An 18236-nucleotide genomic window follows, 5' to 3' on the forward strand; every position below is an offset into this window, starting at 1 on the left:
AATCCGCCAATAAGCGCAAGATCCACAAAGGTAGAGGAGGAAGTTTGTCACACTATCTAGTCAATCCTTCATCTTTTTCATGATTTATGAAACCCCAAATGATTCAGAAACCAGAATCCTAGGGGATTCTGATCTGCTGGGTCATTTCTCTCTGTTGGGTCCTTGAGCTAAGTTGCCTAGGGAAAGAAAGTAAGGTTCTCTCACTGGTGAGTCTACACTACCATTCATCACTGAAAAAGTTATCAACTCCTATTTCCAATCATTCCCCCTCCCCCATTTTTCCCTTAATTAAAAAACAAAAAAGCATGCAAAAAACATCAAATTTGAGAGATTAAGTATATAAATTTGAGAAATGGCCTAGCATCGATCAGACCCTCTTCACCACTGATGTTTTCATCATTTTTAGTACTCAGAGGAAATCAAATTAGTAGCAGCAATCGGGAGGGCTTGGATTGTTATAGCTAGAGCAGTGGGGTAATTTTAGGAAAAAAGTTGCAGCACCATGGAAAGGAAGGAGGCAGAGATGGGTTACAGAAGAAACTGCAGGAAGCAGGAGGGAGAAGAAACTGGAGAGATGGACCATCTCAGTGTTTGTACAGCTGAAGAGTTGCAGCAAAACTGGAGCACTACACTTTATTGATAACACAGCTTTTGACAACTCAAGGTGAAAGAATTAGCAGTTTTTGCAGAAAATATTCATTTATATTAGACCTAGTTTCTAGCAGTGGTTTAACGTTCTTCATGAGCATTAACTTACAGTAGCAGCTGTGGATATATTTACAATGCAAAAATTAACTCTAAAGAACAGCTTTGCCACCATTCATCTCCATGCGGACTATTGCAAAATACAAGGTTCACTATAATATGACATATAGTAAGCATTCCGCATGCATGATCAGGGAGGAGTAGGCATCTTTAAGTCTTGAGAGACCATGGGTATGTGTCCCTGAAAGGTAAAGAATTTACTCGGTTGGTTTTATAGCAGCGGCGAACGTGGCTGAAGAGACCCACTTGAGAGAGACAAGCTGCATCTGTCACATTTAAAAGGTGATAAATTTGACCCTTTGGCTTTGCCTTCTACAAGCTTTTTTCTCCTCTGCTAAGCTGGACTGCTTCATCTCGTAACTCCAGAGACCTTTGTTAAGCTCTTGTTTCCAAAGGCTGAAGTCTTGAGTGTGAGACTTCCCATTTGTCCATATCCACGTCCATTTCTTTGAGGTCTCACTTGCACATATCCTTGAAACAATTCTGGGCATCCTTTGCGTCTTTTTCCAGATGCCAATTCATTGACCCCCAAAGGGGGTCCTTTGGGATGTGCCCATCATTCATTCGGCACACATACCCAAGCCAGTGGAGGCGTCTCTGTTTGAGGTGTGTTTGCATGCTGGCCCATTTGAGCACCTTGGTGTTGGTGACTCTGGCCCTCCAGGAGATTCCAAAGATTCAACAAAGGCAACACTTAGGAAAGCTGTTGAGCCTCTTTTCCTGATGAGAGTGTAAGGTCCATGTCTCAGTCCCATACAAAAGCGTGCCAATAACACATGCACAATACACACAGATTTTGTATGTTTTGTCAGTTTGTTGTTTTGCCATACCCGTGTTCATTGTTGTGGTCCCTTTTCCAATGCGGATGCTGAGTTCTGTTTCAAGTGAAAGGTTGACTGCGATAGTGGATTCCAGGTGTGTGAACTCATTCACCACTTCAAGTTCATAGCTATTGATCTTGATGGAGGGTGCTTCCTCAATTCCTGGGCATATTATGTTTAGTCTTTTTTAGGCTTATAGTAAGCCTGAAGTCTTGGCAGGCTTTGGAAAAAGTGTCCATCAGGCTTTGATGATTAGTTTCATTTTGGGTTGTCACAGCTGCATCATCAAAGAGGTGGTGTTGGATAAGGACCTCCCGAGTCTTGAAAGATTGAACAGCTTTCCATCAGAGCTTGTGTGAAAGAAGATTCCCCCAGTTGAAGAATCAAAAGCTTGTTTCAGTAGCAGGGAGAAGAAGATCCCAAACATGGTTGCAGCAATAATACAACCTTGCTTAACTCTGCTACGAAGCTGGAAAGCCTCAGACGTTGAGCCGTTGTATTGGACTGTGCTATACATGTTTTCGTGGAAGAATCAAATCATGCTTAAGAGCCTGGGGGGCATCCAATCTTTTCTAGAAGCTCGAATAGTTCACTTCTACTGACAAAGTCAAAAGCCCTTCTGAGATCAATGAAGGGTATGAAGAGGGGCTTTTTTTGTTCTCTGCATTTCTCTTGTAGTTGTCTCAGTGAGAAGATCATGTCAATAGTAGACCTTTCATATCTGAAGCCACACTGTGATTTACGACAGATTCTGTCTGCAAGCATCTGAGAAGAATTAGTGGTGCCATTAAAAAAATCAGAATAGTCAGGACAGAGAAATAATTTAAGCTTAATTTTAAAGTAAAATGCCCTTTTCAATTTGACAGTAACATGTAGATTACTTAGGCTGAAAGCCTTCCCTCTCCCAGCTATGGAAGCCTACAATGTGGTGATATAGATACACTCATTAGGAAGCACCTTCCATGAAGATGCAGTGTACTTTGTCAGCACTGAATAAACATATAAGGTCATTAATCATAGTTATATGCAGCTGGCCATTATGGTTATGAAAGAATGGTGAAAGATGTAAATGTTACAAGAGCCTATGGAACGTTTTGCATCCTTGTGTTTAGAATACTAAGGAAAAGCAAGCAGCCAAACAAAAAAAGATATTGCTGTCAACCCACATGGTCATGGACCAACTACTCATCTCAGATGTGTTGATCTAATAAAGTCAGTGCCAAAAGGCTCATACAAAAATTAGAAATTGTTCGTGGTAACCTTACATATTCAAAAGTCAAACATGTAGAGAACAAACAATTGTAAAAGGATATGCATGTAGCATGGATGAGTGAAAAATAACATCACTGTTATTTCAGCTTTTTATGCAGCTACTGTGATGAATTTCATTCATTTGCATGAAAACTAGCTACCAAACCATTACATGCTGTTTCTTTGCTAAGGATTCCAAGATAGAAGGACTAATATAATTATTTTTGCAATTAGCATTGCTCAAACTCGGTGTCATTTTTAGCTACTATTGACAATAAATCTTGTGAACAATTATTTTCGCCTTGCAAAGAGACTGGCGTACAACAAACGTCAACTAAAATGACAGCTTGGTGAACATCGGGCATCTGTCAGCACCTTTAACCATAGCAGCCCTGTTTCAGTACCATTCTCCAAGAAATGAAAGATGACAGCAAAACCTGTAGCATGCAGTCCTCGGCAAGAACAAGCAGAGAGAATACTAAAATTTAAACAACTTTAAACCCTATCAAACTTCATCCAAGAAGGAAACAACATAGACCCTGCAATCCTACTTTCAGGACAAGGTTGAAAGGAATCCCAGAAATCTTCTTGGTGCTTTTTTAACATGAAAGAAAATGATCAAGAGGAATATGGAGAGGAAAATTTAATATATTTAGCTATTTAATTCAGTGAACCACTTGAGCATTTTAAAAATGCTTTGGCCTCCTTTTTAAGTTGTTTAACCAAATAATTAGTTTGATCAGAAATATTGCAACACACACCATTAGGTTTTTTTAGATTTTTTTGCTGGCTTGCTTTCCATGCTTACTTGGAACTTTAAATATTTTGGAAGTTACTGTGTTCTACTACATGTTTTGTGATAAAAATGCAACAAATAGAAAATGACCACAACCTCTATTTTATGCGAGTTGACTAAACTTACCATTAATCACTAGGAAACAAAACCCATTAAACTTGTATCTAAAATTGTTAAACTTTTCAGCCCTTCCATCTGCTAACAGAGCTAATGCATTGATCTCTGAGGGGGAAATATAGCAGTGAAGAACTACTTCACTGCACTCAATGTACAGTATACATGCTACACAAATTAACTTTCTAAATGAGAAAGAAATGAAACCCACAAAAATGGGCTCAATGGAGGCTTGACTTTCAGAAAAATGTGTCCTGTATTGTGATAAAGGCTCTCTTGGCTTTCGGGGAAAGAAAACTATTAGATATTTAATAGGAGAGCGTAATATTTAAACAAAAAAAAATGTTGGTTGAGGCATAAATATAAGAAAAATCAGGGAAACATTTCACAAGTGAATAAGGGATTAAGGTTCCCCTCCCTTTAAAAATTCAGTATCCTACAAAATACATTATCTAATAGTGGAAACTGTTAAGCTGCATTTAAGTTAATTAGGGAAAGGAATTTAAAGCTGCATTTTATATACCTGCTTGTAATGGGACAATTTTGTACCTTACCACTAAATTCATCTTCTCATTGAATAAAAATATCCACCAATAATTTCTGTCAAGTCATGTAGTAATGTCAGAGACAGCTCTTTTACACTACCACCAGGAAGGTTGGAGATAAAAGTACAATCAAGAAAATGACCCCAGGTTCTTAGGATATGAACTGCAATATCATTATTGACCTTTCACATTACTCCACTCTGCAGGATTATGTATTCTATTTGAAAGCTAATTTACAGGTTAGAAAAAAGAGGTCGCACTTTAACACATTACCCAATTCACCAACGCAAGCTATTGAGAATTAGCTAGGAGTAACAGTAGAAGACAAAGGAAAAAGGAAAAATAAGAGAAAAAGAAAAAATGAAAAAGAAGAGAGGAAAAATAAGTTACAAATTTCAGAGTGGTAGCTGTATTAGTCTGTATCAGCAAAAAGAACGAGGAGTACTTGTGGTACCTTAGAGACTGACAAATTTATTTGAGCATAAGCTTTCGTGGGCTAAAGCCCAAATAAATTTGTTAGTCTTTAAGGTGCCACAAGCATGCCTCGTTCTTTAATTTACGAATGGCAGCCTAAAGGTCTTCAACCATGCACTATTTGCTAATATATGCATATCAGTCATATAGAACTTGGTAATGGAATCAAAGTCATTTCATGACTGCAGATCGTTTCTATCCATGACACTGCCCTAGATCCAATGAAGAGGATGGGATACAGAAAAATCTCTCTCAGATATTAACAGCATTCTGTAATTGTCATCCAAATGCCCTTCTGAAATCCAAATAATAGTGTCAAAACAATATAGTGCCAAATTGTAAAATAGCAAAAAGATGGAAACTAATCTGATTCAGGTGGAGGGATAAGCATATGTTGAGACTGAATTGTAGCAGTGTCCTGATAAGTACTTTATCATGGAAAAATGCAGCACTTTGACTGACAAAGCTCCCAACTTCATCATCCTGAGTGTAGAGATTCACAAGCAGGAAGGCTACTTCAGTAGTGACAAGGAACCATTCCTCATCCCTTGGTAGCTACAGAGGGGAATAACGGTGTTTATAATATCATACAGACCCCAGCCAGACAAGCCAATCTTAGTCTGGCTGAAGGTAGGTCTCATGAATCTAGAGATTCATGGCTAAAACGTCAGGCTCTGTTCCTACAACATATTCACAGGACACTAAATACTGCTGGAAGCCTCAAAGAGTTGAGACGTAGGTATCTGAGTGAAACTTAAGAATGAAGACTATGGAATCTTGACGTGAAAAAGATGTGTGGGGTTGCCACCAGTGCTGTGGGGAAGCTTGAGGAATTACCCATTGTAGAAGAAAGATCAGTAGCATAGTGGACACATAGCGAGTCCAGGATGGCACCATTTAGCAAAGCCTGTCTACTGCTGCTGTATTTTCCTTCAAGTGTCAAGCAATATCTTGTTGAAACAGACATCTCAAGTATCAGTCAAGCATGGCAAGGCCACCTGCAGAACAGAGCGTGCTTAAGCTGATTCCAGTGAGCTGAAAGTTAATAGTCTAATGAGACCATGAAGACCAAAATGTCTTGTAGTCCTTGGTGAGGAGACAGTTCAGCTGATAAAGCCTGACAATCACAGATTCCCAGAGAAAAAGGAAAAAGGCAGGGAGTTAGACAGAATGTTCTGTCTCAATGGAGACCCTCCATTCTGCCAAACTGAATTGCAGTGGAAAAAATGTATAGGACACATTCCTGACTGGTATAAATTTGACATATGGGTCAAAACCAAGATATTAACATAATAGTATATGATAATGTACGCTACATTAGTAAAACTTTAGTAATCAAGCAACTCAATTGCATATATGATTTTAGCATTTAAATGTAGTCTGCAGCACAAAGAACCTAATTCTTGTGCCAAGGAAACCTGATTTCTAGGTTAAATCATGAAGCAAATTAGAAATTTGCAAAAAAGTGTTAACGAATTATAAAATGATACCAGAAGATATAAAAGTAAACCTAAAAATGCAACAAATACTGTCAAATACTTGCTCTATAGAGACATCATATACAAATGTTGTCCCAGACCTTTCTAATTTGGGTTGCAGAGAGGAAAAAATACCCAGAATGTAAGTGCTGTGGAAAAATGAAAAAAACAATACACCCACTTAACATGGACACCTTCCATTTCAGAGATCTGACCTGCTCATTCCTGGAATATGAGGTGACAGTGGCAGATTTTAGCAGCCCATACACCAGCCATAAGCAAAGAAAAGTTTTTAAAACCCCCCGCTGTTTACCATCACTGGAAAAAAGTACACAATTAACTGGTGGTAACCAGTGAGGAGAAGCGAACATTCTTGAAAAATAGGAAAATACTTAGAAAAATACACTTTTTGTTTTTGTAATATTGAAGAAATTTAATATAAAACAGCTGAAAAACACGCATTTATAATCAGAAATTAAAGAAGGAAAAAGCCCTGTTTTGGGCACTACAAAATAAACAACAAGAATAAAATTCTTCCTTTTTTCCTTACTCCCCACTTTATGACAATGATGAGGAAAGAAAAAGGCCTTTCAACTGTATTTTCTCAAAACAGACTAATAGTGCTCAATTGATATTCACTAAGTAAATGCTGATTAATGGACTCAGACAACAGTGGACTCCACATTCCAACCTTAAGAATGGGAATGTCTCCTGTGCAGGGAACCAATCTCTTCTACACTATCACTTGTCCTTGAGATTGCATAAATAAAGGCAAACCTTTATTAGGTGATAACACAAGCAAAGCAATGTAATATGTAAGGCTAAATAAATACATAGTTTTAGACAACATTTTGTCTTCCCATGTAAACACACATGCTGTTCAACAAAAAATACTTATAACCATTTCATTAGGATGTGGTTAAGTAGTGGTGAGCACAAAGAAGAAGAAGTAGAATTCCTAGATGATCCTGTACATTTTCTCCCGTCCTATTCCCCCCAAAATACCAAGGTTATCTGGGGTCAACTTTCTAACACACAAGAGAAGTTTATCAATAAAATATTTAGATTTTAAATTACACATTTTGACTGCATAAGTGTGGCAAATATTTTCTAACTGAAAACAGCATCATGGCCAACAGGCCAAACAACAATTAACTGCCTGAAATTTTATATACATGAAGATGGTGTACTGCTTTAAGTTTGGTTTAGGGTGATGTTTACAACTGGACACCTATTAGCAGCCAATTCTGGTTCACGTTAATACAAGTACAACTCACTATACTCCTAAAGTTCTAAATTGGGTCTTCCAAGTTTGATTAAAGACATTATATAATTGTATGATGCACATACTAACACATCCATTTGAAGGAAGCCAGAAACACCTCCAAGCTGATTTATATCAGCAATTCTGGAAAGAATGTGCTGTAACTCAAGAGAAGTGATTGATTAAAGACTTAATTTGAAACCAGTGTGAAATAAGTGAGTCATGAAATAAAGCTCTGGGGAAGAGCATTTTGTGCTCAGACTAAAACTATAACAGCTTGTGATCTATTTGTGTCCCTTTCAAGCTAAAAAACTAACATACTTGTCTAATGTAACTATATTACTTTTATTTAAATAAAATGGTTTGAAACTTCTACTAAAAATACTGAATATAATTCATCCACATGTATATCATCATTGACTTGAAATAAGTTCCATCTTCATGTATCAGAGTGAGTGATTCCCACTTTTTCCTACTAAACCTGTGTTATACAGTCTGTGAGGTCATCCCTGGCTAGGGTTGCCAAGCCTCCAGATTTGTCCTGGAGTCCCCAGGAATTAAAGATTAATCTTTAATTACAGATTATGACATGTGATGAAACCTCCAGGAATACGTCCAACCAAAATTGACAATCTTATCCCTGACATGTTCTTATCAAAGGTTATTGAACACTTTTACCTCTTGTTTACAGGCTCCACTCAGCCATGTCATACTGTGCAAAATCTCCCAATTTACAGGCAAGGAAGGCCAAGTGGAAGGGATGTTGCCCTACTATGATATCCTTTTTTCTTTAAACATATTACAAAACTTCTCTACATTTCCTGGTTTTTGAATTTTTTATTTTTATTTTTTTCATTTTTGGTGCATTAGAGCTGCTCTTTCTAACATTCTTATTTAACCCATTTCCAACTTAGGAAAAAATTTCACTGTAATAACTGATGTTTCACTTGTGGTTTACAAAAATTTGATTTTTTTTAAATGCATGTAACTTGAAGATCGGTTAGGCAATGGGGCAAAAAGTGATGCAAAAAAGAGAACATCCAAGTATTAACTTGTTTTCAAGCCACCGAAAAGGGAGACAGAACAGGATAAAATAACTATCCCAGAAGAAACTGGTAGATCTCTCATTCTTATGGTTCCCATTCAATTCTAAAAGTTTTAAAATTTATATCAGATCAGGTTAAAATGCACTTGTGTAGCTGTGCCATTTTACCACCTATGTGTTATATATTCAGCTTATCTTTAATATGGCAATCATTAAAAAATAAGTGGCTTTTCATGCATCTCTAGATGATCAATTATCTAATTGCAGGACGAAACTCACTCAATTTTATGGTTAATAAACTAAGTAAAAGCCAAGAGAAATCTTCAACATGCATAACTGATTAATGTCCGAATTCAGTTAATACCTCATCTGTATTGTAGATAATCTGCAGTCCTGAAGATATCATCTCAACCAGGTAGAGCAGGAACAGTGACACAGCATTTATCTGAAGTGAAGAAAAGGATAAAAAAAAGTATACTTTACTTGTATGGGGTCATAGCAGACCAGTTGAATTTCAAAACAAAAATGTGATGTTAGATAGAGAAAAGGGGGCTTTTCTGCTATGACGTGGCTAGGTTCTTAAGAAATTTCATCCATTGTAGTATTACACATGTAATGTAAGTGTACTGATGTGGAACACTTGATCAAGAGAACTGCAGCAAGCACTGTTGTAAACAACTGCTTCTATAACATTTGTTTTTAAAGCTTTCCTTGAAAACTATGATATTAAAACATTTTTGCTTGGGAATACTGTTTTCACCCATAGGCAATTATTTCACAATCACCTGTGACAAGCCATTACAAATTTATGTAAACAACAAAGTTATTGGAAAGTGAAGCATTAAAAGACGCAAGTAGTAGCTTAAACAGTAGTCTGCCTATCTGGAAAACAGACCATTTAAGTCCTAACAAACATAACATTAATGCAACCACCTGGAGAGAAGTATTAATTTTAATGAACTCTTCAGCATGTGATTGAATTACATTTATGAAAAAATGAGTTGTTTTCTTCTGTTAACCTAATAGTCTATTAGTGATCGTTATCAACTGCCTTAGCATTCACACGAGTACCATTACACCAGGATATCAGAAAAAACATCAATGAAGCAAAAACAATATCATGGATATACGACTCTTGTATAATATAGGATTCATATAATTTTGGTGATTCAGAGACTAAATTAGTGACATCTAAAGTGTTCATATTAATTAGTAACTTGCTCTAAGAAATTAATACAAGCCTTAACTTCAGTGGTGGGATTTAGAGATATAGTTTGGACCCAAACTATGACCTTCCTTGAATTATTTTTTAACACATGCTTAAGAATATCCTCCAAATTCTAAACTTTTTAAAATTCTATTGTTTTCAGGCCACTGACTAGGGTGACAGAACTGGATAGCAGAACTAGAGTGTAACTATTTCAGAAAAAGACTGGTTTCAGAGTAGCAGCCGTGTTAGTCTGTATTCGCAAAAAGAAAAGGAGTACTTGTGGCACCTTAGAGACTAACCAATTTATTTGAGCATAAGCTTTCGTGAGCTACAGCTCACTTCATCAGATGCATTCAGTGGAAAATACAGAGGGGACATTTATATACACACACAGAGAACATGAAACAATGGATTTTATCATACACACTGTAAGGAGAGTGATCACTTAAGATGAGCCATCACCAGCAGCGGGGGGGGGGGGGGGGGGAAAGGAGAAAAACCTTTCATGGTGACAAGCAAGGTAGGCTATTTCCAGCAGTTAACAAGAACATCTGAGCAACAGTGGGGGGGGTGGGGTTGGGGGGGGAGAAATACCATGGGGAAATAGTTTTACTTTGTGTAATGACTCATCCATTCCCAGTCTCTATTCAAGCCTAAGTTAATTGTATCCAGTTTGCAAATTAATTCCAATTCAGCAGTCTCTCGTTGGAGTCTGTTTTTGAAGCTTTTTTGTTGAAGTATAGCCACTCTTAGGTCTGTGATCGAGTGACCAGAGATATTGAAGTGTTCTCCAACTGGTTTTTGAATGTTATAATTCTTGACGTCTCATTTGTGTCCATTTATTTTTTTACGTAGAGACTGTCTAGTTTGACCAATGTACATGGCAGAGGGGCATTGCTGGCACATGATGGCATATATCACATTGGTAGATGCGCAGGTGAATGAGCCTCTGATAGTGTGGCTGATGTGATTAGGCCCTATGATGGTGTCTCCTGAATAGACATGTGGACAGAGTTGGCAATGGGCTTTGTTGCAAGGATAGGTTCCTGGGTTAGTGGTTCTGTTGTGTGGTGTGTGGTTGCTGGTGAGTATTTGCTTCAGATTGGGGGGCTGTCTGTAAGCAAGGACTGGCCTGTCTCCCAAGATCTGTGAGAGTGATGGGTTGTCCTTCAGGATAGGTTGTAGATCCTTGATGATGCGTTGGAGGGGTTTTAGTTGGGGGCTGAAGGTGATGGCTAGTGGCATTCTGTTATTTTCTTTGTTGGGCGCGTCCTGTAGTAGGTGACTTCTGGGTACTCTTCTGGCTCTGTTAGATAGACAGCCCTCCAATCTGAAGCAAATACTCACCAGCAACCACACAACAGAACCCCTAACCCAGGAACCTATCCTTGCAACAAAGCCCATTGCCAACTCTGTCCACATATCTATTCAGGGGACACCATCACAGGGCCTAATCACATCAGCCACACTATCAGAGGCTGGTTCACCTGCGTATCTACCAATGTGATATATGCCTTCATGTGCCAGCAATGCCCCTCTGCCATGTACATTGGCCAAACTGGACAGTCTCTATGTAAAAGAATAAATGGACACAAATCGGATATCAAGAATTATAACATTCAAAAACCAGTTGGAGAACACTTCAATCTCTCCGGTCACTCTATTACAGACCTGAGGGTGGCTATCCTTCAACAAAAAAGCTTCAAAAACAGACTCCAACGAGAGACTGCTGAATTGGAATTAATTTGCAAGCTGGATACAATTAACTTAGGCTTGAATAGAGACTGGGAATGGATGACTCATTACACAAAGTAAAACTATTTTCCCATGTTATTTCTCCTCCCCCAACCCCACCCCCCCACTGTTCCTCAGATGTTCTTGTTAACTGCTGGAATTAGCCTACCTTGCTTGTCACCATGAAAGGTTTTCCTCCTCCCCCCGCCCCCCCGCTGCTGGCGATGGCTCATCTTAAATGATCACTCTCCTTACAGTGTGTATGATAAAATCCATTGTTTCATGTTCTCTGTGTGTGTATATACAAATCTCCCCTCCGTATTTTCCACCAAATGCATCCGATGAACCGAGCTGTAGCTCACGAAAGCTTATGCTCAAATAAATTGGTTAGTCTCTAAGGTGCCACAAGTACTCCTTTTCTTTTTGAGAAAAAGACTGGTAGATCTCTCTCTCTCTTACACTTCCCAGATATTTCCAAAAGTTATAAAGATTTACATCAGATCATATTAACTACATTCTTTGTAGCTTTAATGTTTTATCAATTTTATTTTATGTTTTACATTTTAAGGTTCTATCACAATCTATTGCTCCCATGTTGTAACATAATTTAAAGGGAACCGAAGACAGTCATAATGGACTTGGAAAGAGGATGAGGACAAAGAGGCTGTAGTGATTTTGCAACATGCCCCTTCCCATCTTTTCATCCCTCAATCTTACAGAAGCCCCTGCAATTCCACTACATGATGCTGACGTGCCGCACTGTAGAAGAGACTTGCTGGAGGTACGAGGGAGGGCTGCTCTCTTTCCATGGCATTGTTCCCTTGCAAATTGACAGGGATTTTATCACAAAATATTACACTGATCTTAGTCAGGATTATATCCCACATCCCCATTTTGTTGTGTATGTGGCTTTCATGACAGCCACCAGCTCGAGAAGCTGCATCAGCTCAAGTCCAGAAGGAGCAGCATTGCTGTGAGGAAAAGATGCTTAGAATACCAGGCCACTGCAATTTCCCCAGTCTTATTCAGATTTACCAAGAGCCATGTAATTTCTCTCATGATCTTTAGACATGTGCATGTTCAGCAGGTTTCATTCAGCAGCAGATTGGGTCATAACACTCCATCCATGAAATGATGAGCAGGAAAGCGTTTTTAACAGAGCTTTCTAACTCCGAAACGGGTATATTTTATGAAGGGAATAACTTGGCCATATTGGCACCAAGAAATTAAATAATTCCCAGTATAACAACCACACTTGATTAATTACACAATATTTTGTGCTTTGGTTCTAGTTCTGCTGTTTCGGAAGCAGCATCACTGTTCTTAGAGCTGTGCCAGCGTGTTCTCTTATAAATAAGGATGCTAAAGAACACAAATTAAATCAATTTGGTGTCAGTTACATAAGAAACATCATGGTTATAAAGTGGAGGGCAAATCAATATCTGGCAAATGGAAAAGGACCAAAAAAAAGTACAGAATTTATATTTTTCAATCTTAGAAGAGAGCATCACAGACAATGGAGAACAATAAATTAAAAACAAATAAAACAGCAGTTCGCAGTGCCTTTTAAATCTTTATTGTTAATTAAAACTTCTCAGCTTTCTGGAAAATGTGGCTGGGAACATTAACAAAAATATAGTATCCAATATAAGATTATTGCAATCCTTCAATTTATTGATAATACAATATGTGCAGAAACTATTTTTTATGCTGGGGTTATTTATTGAAAATCACTTTCTCAAAAGAAATTTATTTATAGTTGCATTGATATCTTCTGCACAAGATATACAGCTTGAAGTCAGATTTCAAAACAGTTTGATCCTTTCAATACAAGTTACAGCAGACATCTCAATTTATAAATTCTATAAGTTTTGTCAAACTATAAAGAAACATCCATCATGAAAGAGCATTAGAGTCAACAGTAATATTAATAATAGTAATAGTAATATTACATAAAGGCGCCCAATTCTGCAATCACATTTAAGAGAACTGTTTGGTATTTTTACCTGAAGATGGCCATATGCCTCATGGGAAAAGACTTCATCTCCACTATGTGCACTGAAAACAGAATGAAGGCATTTGGATGGTCTGGGGTCTTGCTTAAACTGCTGAACCTAGAGGTAAATTTTCAAAAAATGAAATAAATTGATTATAAATACACTCCCTCTCCCCAAAAAAACAAGTTTACCAACTGTGATAAGTATTTTAAGGTGTCATGCAACTGTCAATCTATTGTTGAATTAACACTGAATAAAGATTTATGTGAATTAGCAGCCAATAAAGTAGTAATTGACTCCAGTTTATATTAATTTTTTTTAAAATGACAGAATTGTTCAGTTTGAACGTGGCTTCTTTCTACATGTAATTTCATTCTATACACTGGTTTCATAATCAAGAAGTTTCTCTACTGTGAACACAAGTAGATTGCTACATAGAGATTTAGTCATTTCCATCTCCTTTCTGATGCTACTTGCTAAGCATTCACATGATATCGACTATGAGGACAACACTTCAGATAGTGGTTTCTGCTACATTCCATTTGTTCGGTAATTCTGTAGACTGAAAAAAGTTTTCTTTATGCACATTTCCATCTCTGGGTGAAGGATCTTATTCCATGCTTTCACTGTATGATTTTATTGTATTCATATTAAAACTTTCATTTTTGGGGTCTTCACACTTTTTTTTTTTTTTTTTTAAAACACAAGCTTGCCCTTCCTTGCAATATGCCCAGGATTTTCTTAATTTCTTTCTTTAAAAAAGTAATTACATAAAGCAGTGGTTCCCAAACTTGTTCCACCGCTTGTGCAGGGAAAGCCCCTGCGAGGCCGGGCCGATTTGTTTACCTGCTGTGTCCGCAGATTCGGCCGATTGCGGCTCCCAGTGGCCACGGTTCGCTGCTCCAGGCCCATGGGAGCTGCTGGAAGTGGCGTGGGCCAAAGGACATGCTGGCCGCCGCTTCCAGCAGCTCCCATTGGCCTGGAGCAGCAAACTGCGGCACTGGGAGCCGCGATCGGCCAAACCTGTGGACGTGGCAAGCAAACAAACCGGCCCAGCCTGCCAGGGGCTTTCCCTGCACAAGCAGCAGAACAAGTTTGAGAACCACTGACAAAGATTTAATTGATGATGTGCTTTTAATTGATGATGTGCTGGGATCATTACCTCCTGCATTTTTAACATAAGGGATGATGAAGAGTAATTATGTCACCTCAAAGAGTCAATCTTTACTAGCTAAGCTACACCGGTGCATCACTACCAGAAGAAGATGCTTAAAATAGATAGATAATTTAAAAAACTTCTCTTGTAAAAGGAAGTCAGTGAAAAACATGCAAGCACACACAAATTCTTATCGAGTTCTTTACTTGCACAGCAGCAGGAAACTTGCTTCTTTTTTTACATGTAAGGTCTTACACATACTTTTTTGGTTGCTTCAGACTAAGGTGCCTGGATTATATCAAAATGTATCTTTTTCATTCAACACTGATCAAAAGTATGCAGATTTTACCGACTTAACTAAATAACAGCTTCAACTGACATTTTTGGTGCTTTGTCATTTTCATTTTTCTTCAGTACATACAGGAACACAACATGAGAATTTAAATATAATCACTACGCAAAGGGAATAGCAAGTACTAAATGATTAAAGATACTCAAAAGAAATTGCATAACTGTGCTTTGAGATCTGAAGCTGTTAAAAAGACTAATTTAAAATTTAAGCAAAAAAGAAAAAACTCTATAAATTTAAGAGATTAGTGGGGCATGGTGTCTGGGAATAAAATGCAACATCATGGAAATAGTATAGAATAAGAGAAAACATCCAGCCTTTTTTATCCTGATTGGGAACGACAAAAGCAAAGATCGATGTAATCACTTCTCTAGTCTAAATTACGTACAGAATACTAAGCATCTGGTTTATCCTTACTTAGGGTACGTCTTCACTACCCACCGGCTCGCCGGATAGTGATCAAACTATCGGGGATCAATTTATCACGTCTCATCTAGACGCGATAAATCAATCCCCAAATCGACACCTATACTCCACCTCAGCAGGAGGAGCAAGCAGAGTTGAAGGGGGAGCCGCTGCGGTTGACTCACCGCCGTGAGGATGGCCAAGTAACTCGAACTAAGATACTTCAACTTCAGCTACACGAATAGCGTAGCGGAAGTTGCATATCTTAGTTCGAAACCCCCTCCCCCCGCCCCGTAGTGTAGCCCAGGCCTTAGATTCTACTTGGCATTTTTTAAAAAGTACATCATAGCAGCTATTGGCTAAACAAACGGCAGGGCTAAAGAGCTCATTTTATTGCAAACAAAATTGTAGCAAGCTATGTGAAAATATACTGGAGCACATCACACTCATTCTGAATTCATGGGTTTGAAATGTACTCACAGAATCAAATTTTACTTCATAGGTTCTTTTTCTGCAACAGCACTGTGATAATCAGGGCTCAGACACCCAAAGGGGAGAATAGGGGGTCTGAATCCCAAAGAATAAGCAAACGAATCAACTGATGTTATACAGTGCTGTTGTGTATAAAAATATGTCAAATAAGTTACTTTATGGAAGCTTTTAATGTGCTGAATTTGATAGTCATTATGATTCACACACACACACACACACACACACACACACACATATACAGATTCTGATTATCAATGTAAAAATGTAGAAAACTGTAAATGTAGCTGATGCAACTATAGCATCACCTCACAACAGGGTGAGGAAGCAATCACACAGGGAGGGCACCTCCGAAGGCAGCTGTTTACACAAACCCAGCTTCAAGTACCCATCCAATGTCCAAATCAGGAAAAGACAAAAATGAACCGTTAGAGTTAATGGAAAGACACTGAGGCAACAGGGAATTCCCCCCACTCTGAAAAACCATGAGTCACCATTCCAGGAAAGAAAAAAGCCTTTCAAAAGCAGACTATCCAGAAACTGAGGAGCAGCCTCCAAATGGGAAGCTACCCGGTGAAAAACTGGATCCCTTTTTATGACACAGGATACACTGGGAAACTGTTCAGAGGCAAGAGGTAACTCATATATAGAAAAGGGAATTAACCTAATATAGAAATGTGAAGATTGAGGTTGAATCTTTATGTTTATTTTCTGTGTAACCTGTATATGATTGTTTCTCCTTAATATTTCATCTTTGAATCTGTGATTTTTACATCAAATACATTTCTTGCTTATTTTTATCCCAACTAGGGCTCTGGTGTGCCAACTGTGTGGAGTATGTCCCCCAAAGGGACCTGATAACGGGGGGCTGTTTTCACACCTTTGAGGTGATGAACTGGAGGGGGAAAGTCTGAGTGTCTGGCAGTTTAAAACTCAATGTAGATGGATTTGCAGAGACTCAGGACTGGAAGAACTGTTGGGATCACACTGCAAGGAGTAACTAGGATGGTAGAAGGCAGGTTGAGAACTTTAAGCTTATGTGCTGGCTCCTAATGTCAGGATTCTGAGCCACAGAGCATAACATTAAGGCACCCAAAGTTACAAGATAGGCGGTGACAGAACCCTTTACTGATCTGGGTGATCCCCAAAACATAGAATCACAGGAAGGGACCTCAAGAGATTATCTAGTCCAGTCCCCTGCACTCATGGCAGAACTAAGTATTATCTAGATCAGTGGTCACCAACCCATTGATCACAATCAACTGGTCGATCCTGGAGACTCTTCCAGCCAATCACAATCTCCGGCCGTGGCAGACCCTGGAAGCGATCAGCATGCCCCTGTGGTCCCGGGTGGTGGGGGCGTGTTTCTCCTTGCACTGCTCCTGCCTGCAAGCACTGGCCCCACAGCTCCCATTGGCCAGGAATGGGGAACTGTGGCCAATGGGCGCTTTGGGGGTGATGCCGGCAGAGAGGCGCAGCATGCAGAGCCATGTGCCCCCCAACTCCCCCAAAGGGCCACAGGGGCGTGTTGGCCCCTTTCTGGAGCAACATGGGGCCTGGGCACACAGGGAGCCTGCCTTAGCCTTGCTGCGCCACTGACCGGGAGATGCCCGAGATAAGTGCCGCCTGGTGGGAGACCACACCCCAACGCCCAGCCCTGAGCACCCTCCTGGAGCCAGCACTCCATACCCCCTCCTGCGCCCTGAGCACCCTCCTGCATTCCAAGCCCTGCCCCAGCCCTGACCCCATACATCCTCCTGCACCCCAACCCCCTGCTCCAGCCCTGAGCCCCCCCCCAAGCCAGCACCCTGCACCTACTCCTGCACCCCAACACTCTGCCCCAGACCAGAGCCCCCTCCTGCACCCAAACATCCTCCCAGAGCTTGCACCCCTCACCCCCTCCTGCACCACAACCCCCTGCCCCAGGCAAAGCCCAGAGCAACCTCCCACACTGCAAACCCCTCGGCCCCAGCCCAGAGCCCGCACGCCCTCCCAAAACCCTGCTGAAAGTGAGTGAGGGTGGGGGAGAGCGAGCAACGTGTGTGTGTGTGTGTGTGTGTGTGTGTGTGTGTGTATAATGGGTAGGGATTTGGGAAAGGGACGGGGTAGATCCTGGGTTGCCCTTAAATTCAAAAAAACTGATCTTGGGCGTAAAAAGGTTGGAGACTACTGATCTAGACCATTCCTGACAGGTGTTTGTCTAACCTGCTCTTAAAAATCTCCAATGATGGAGCATCACAAGCATCAATGCTTCTTCTATACATCTTTGAAACCAAAACAGAAAGTACCTTATCTTTCACTCCCAATACCACTTAGCTAGTTTATTTTCTCAAGGAAAGAAGC

At 39.5% G+C, this 18236-nt stretch overlaps 1 protein-coding gene across 7 annotated transcripts in view; it reads right to left on the reverse strand.

Annotated features, from left to right (window-relative positions):
* The window catches only part of PHKB (phosphorylase kinase regulatory subunit beta), a 224043-nt gene that overhangs the window by 147802 nt on the left and 58005 nt on the right, over positions 1-18236 (reverse strand). For all 7 annotated transcript variants that reach the window (XM_043494809.1, XM_043494810.1, XM_043494811.1 and 4 more), the window contains 2 exons: positions 13504-13611; positions 8918-8998 (listed from right to left, as the gene is read on the reverse strand). In XM_043494809.1, coding sequence (XP_043350744.1) covers positions 8918-8998; positions 13504-13611 — 189 coding nt within the window. The remainder of the gene's footprint in view (positions 1-8917; positions 8999-13503; positions 13612-18236) is intronic.

Source organism: Dermochelys coriacea, chromosome 12 (genome assembly GCF_009764565.3).
Source record: "Dermochelys coriacea isolate rDerCor1 chromosome 12, rDerCor1.pri.v4, whole genome shotgun sequence".
Lineage (NCBI taxonomy): Eukaryota > Metazoa > Chordata > Testudines > Dermochelyidae > Dermochelys > Dermochelys coriacea.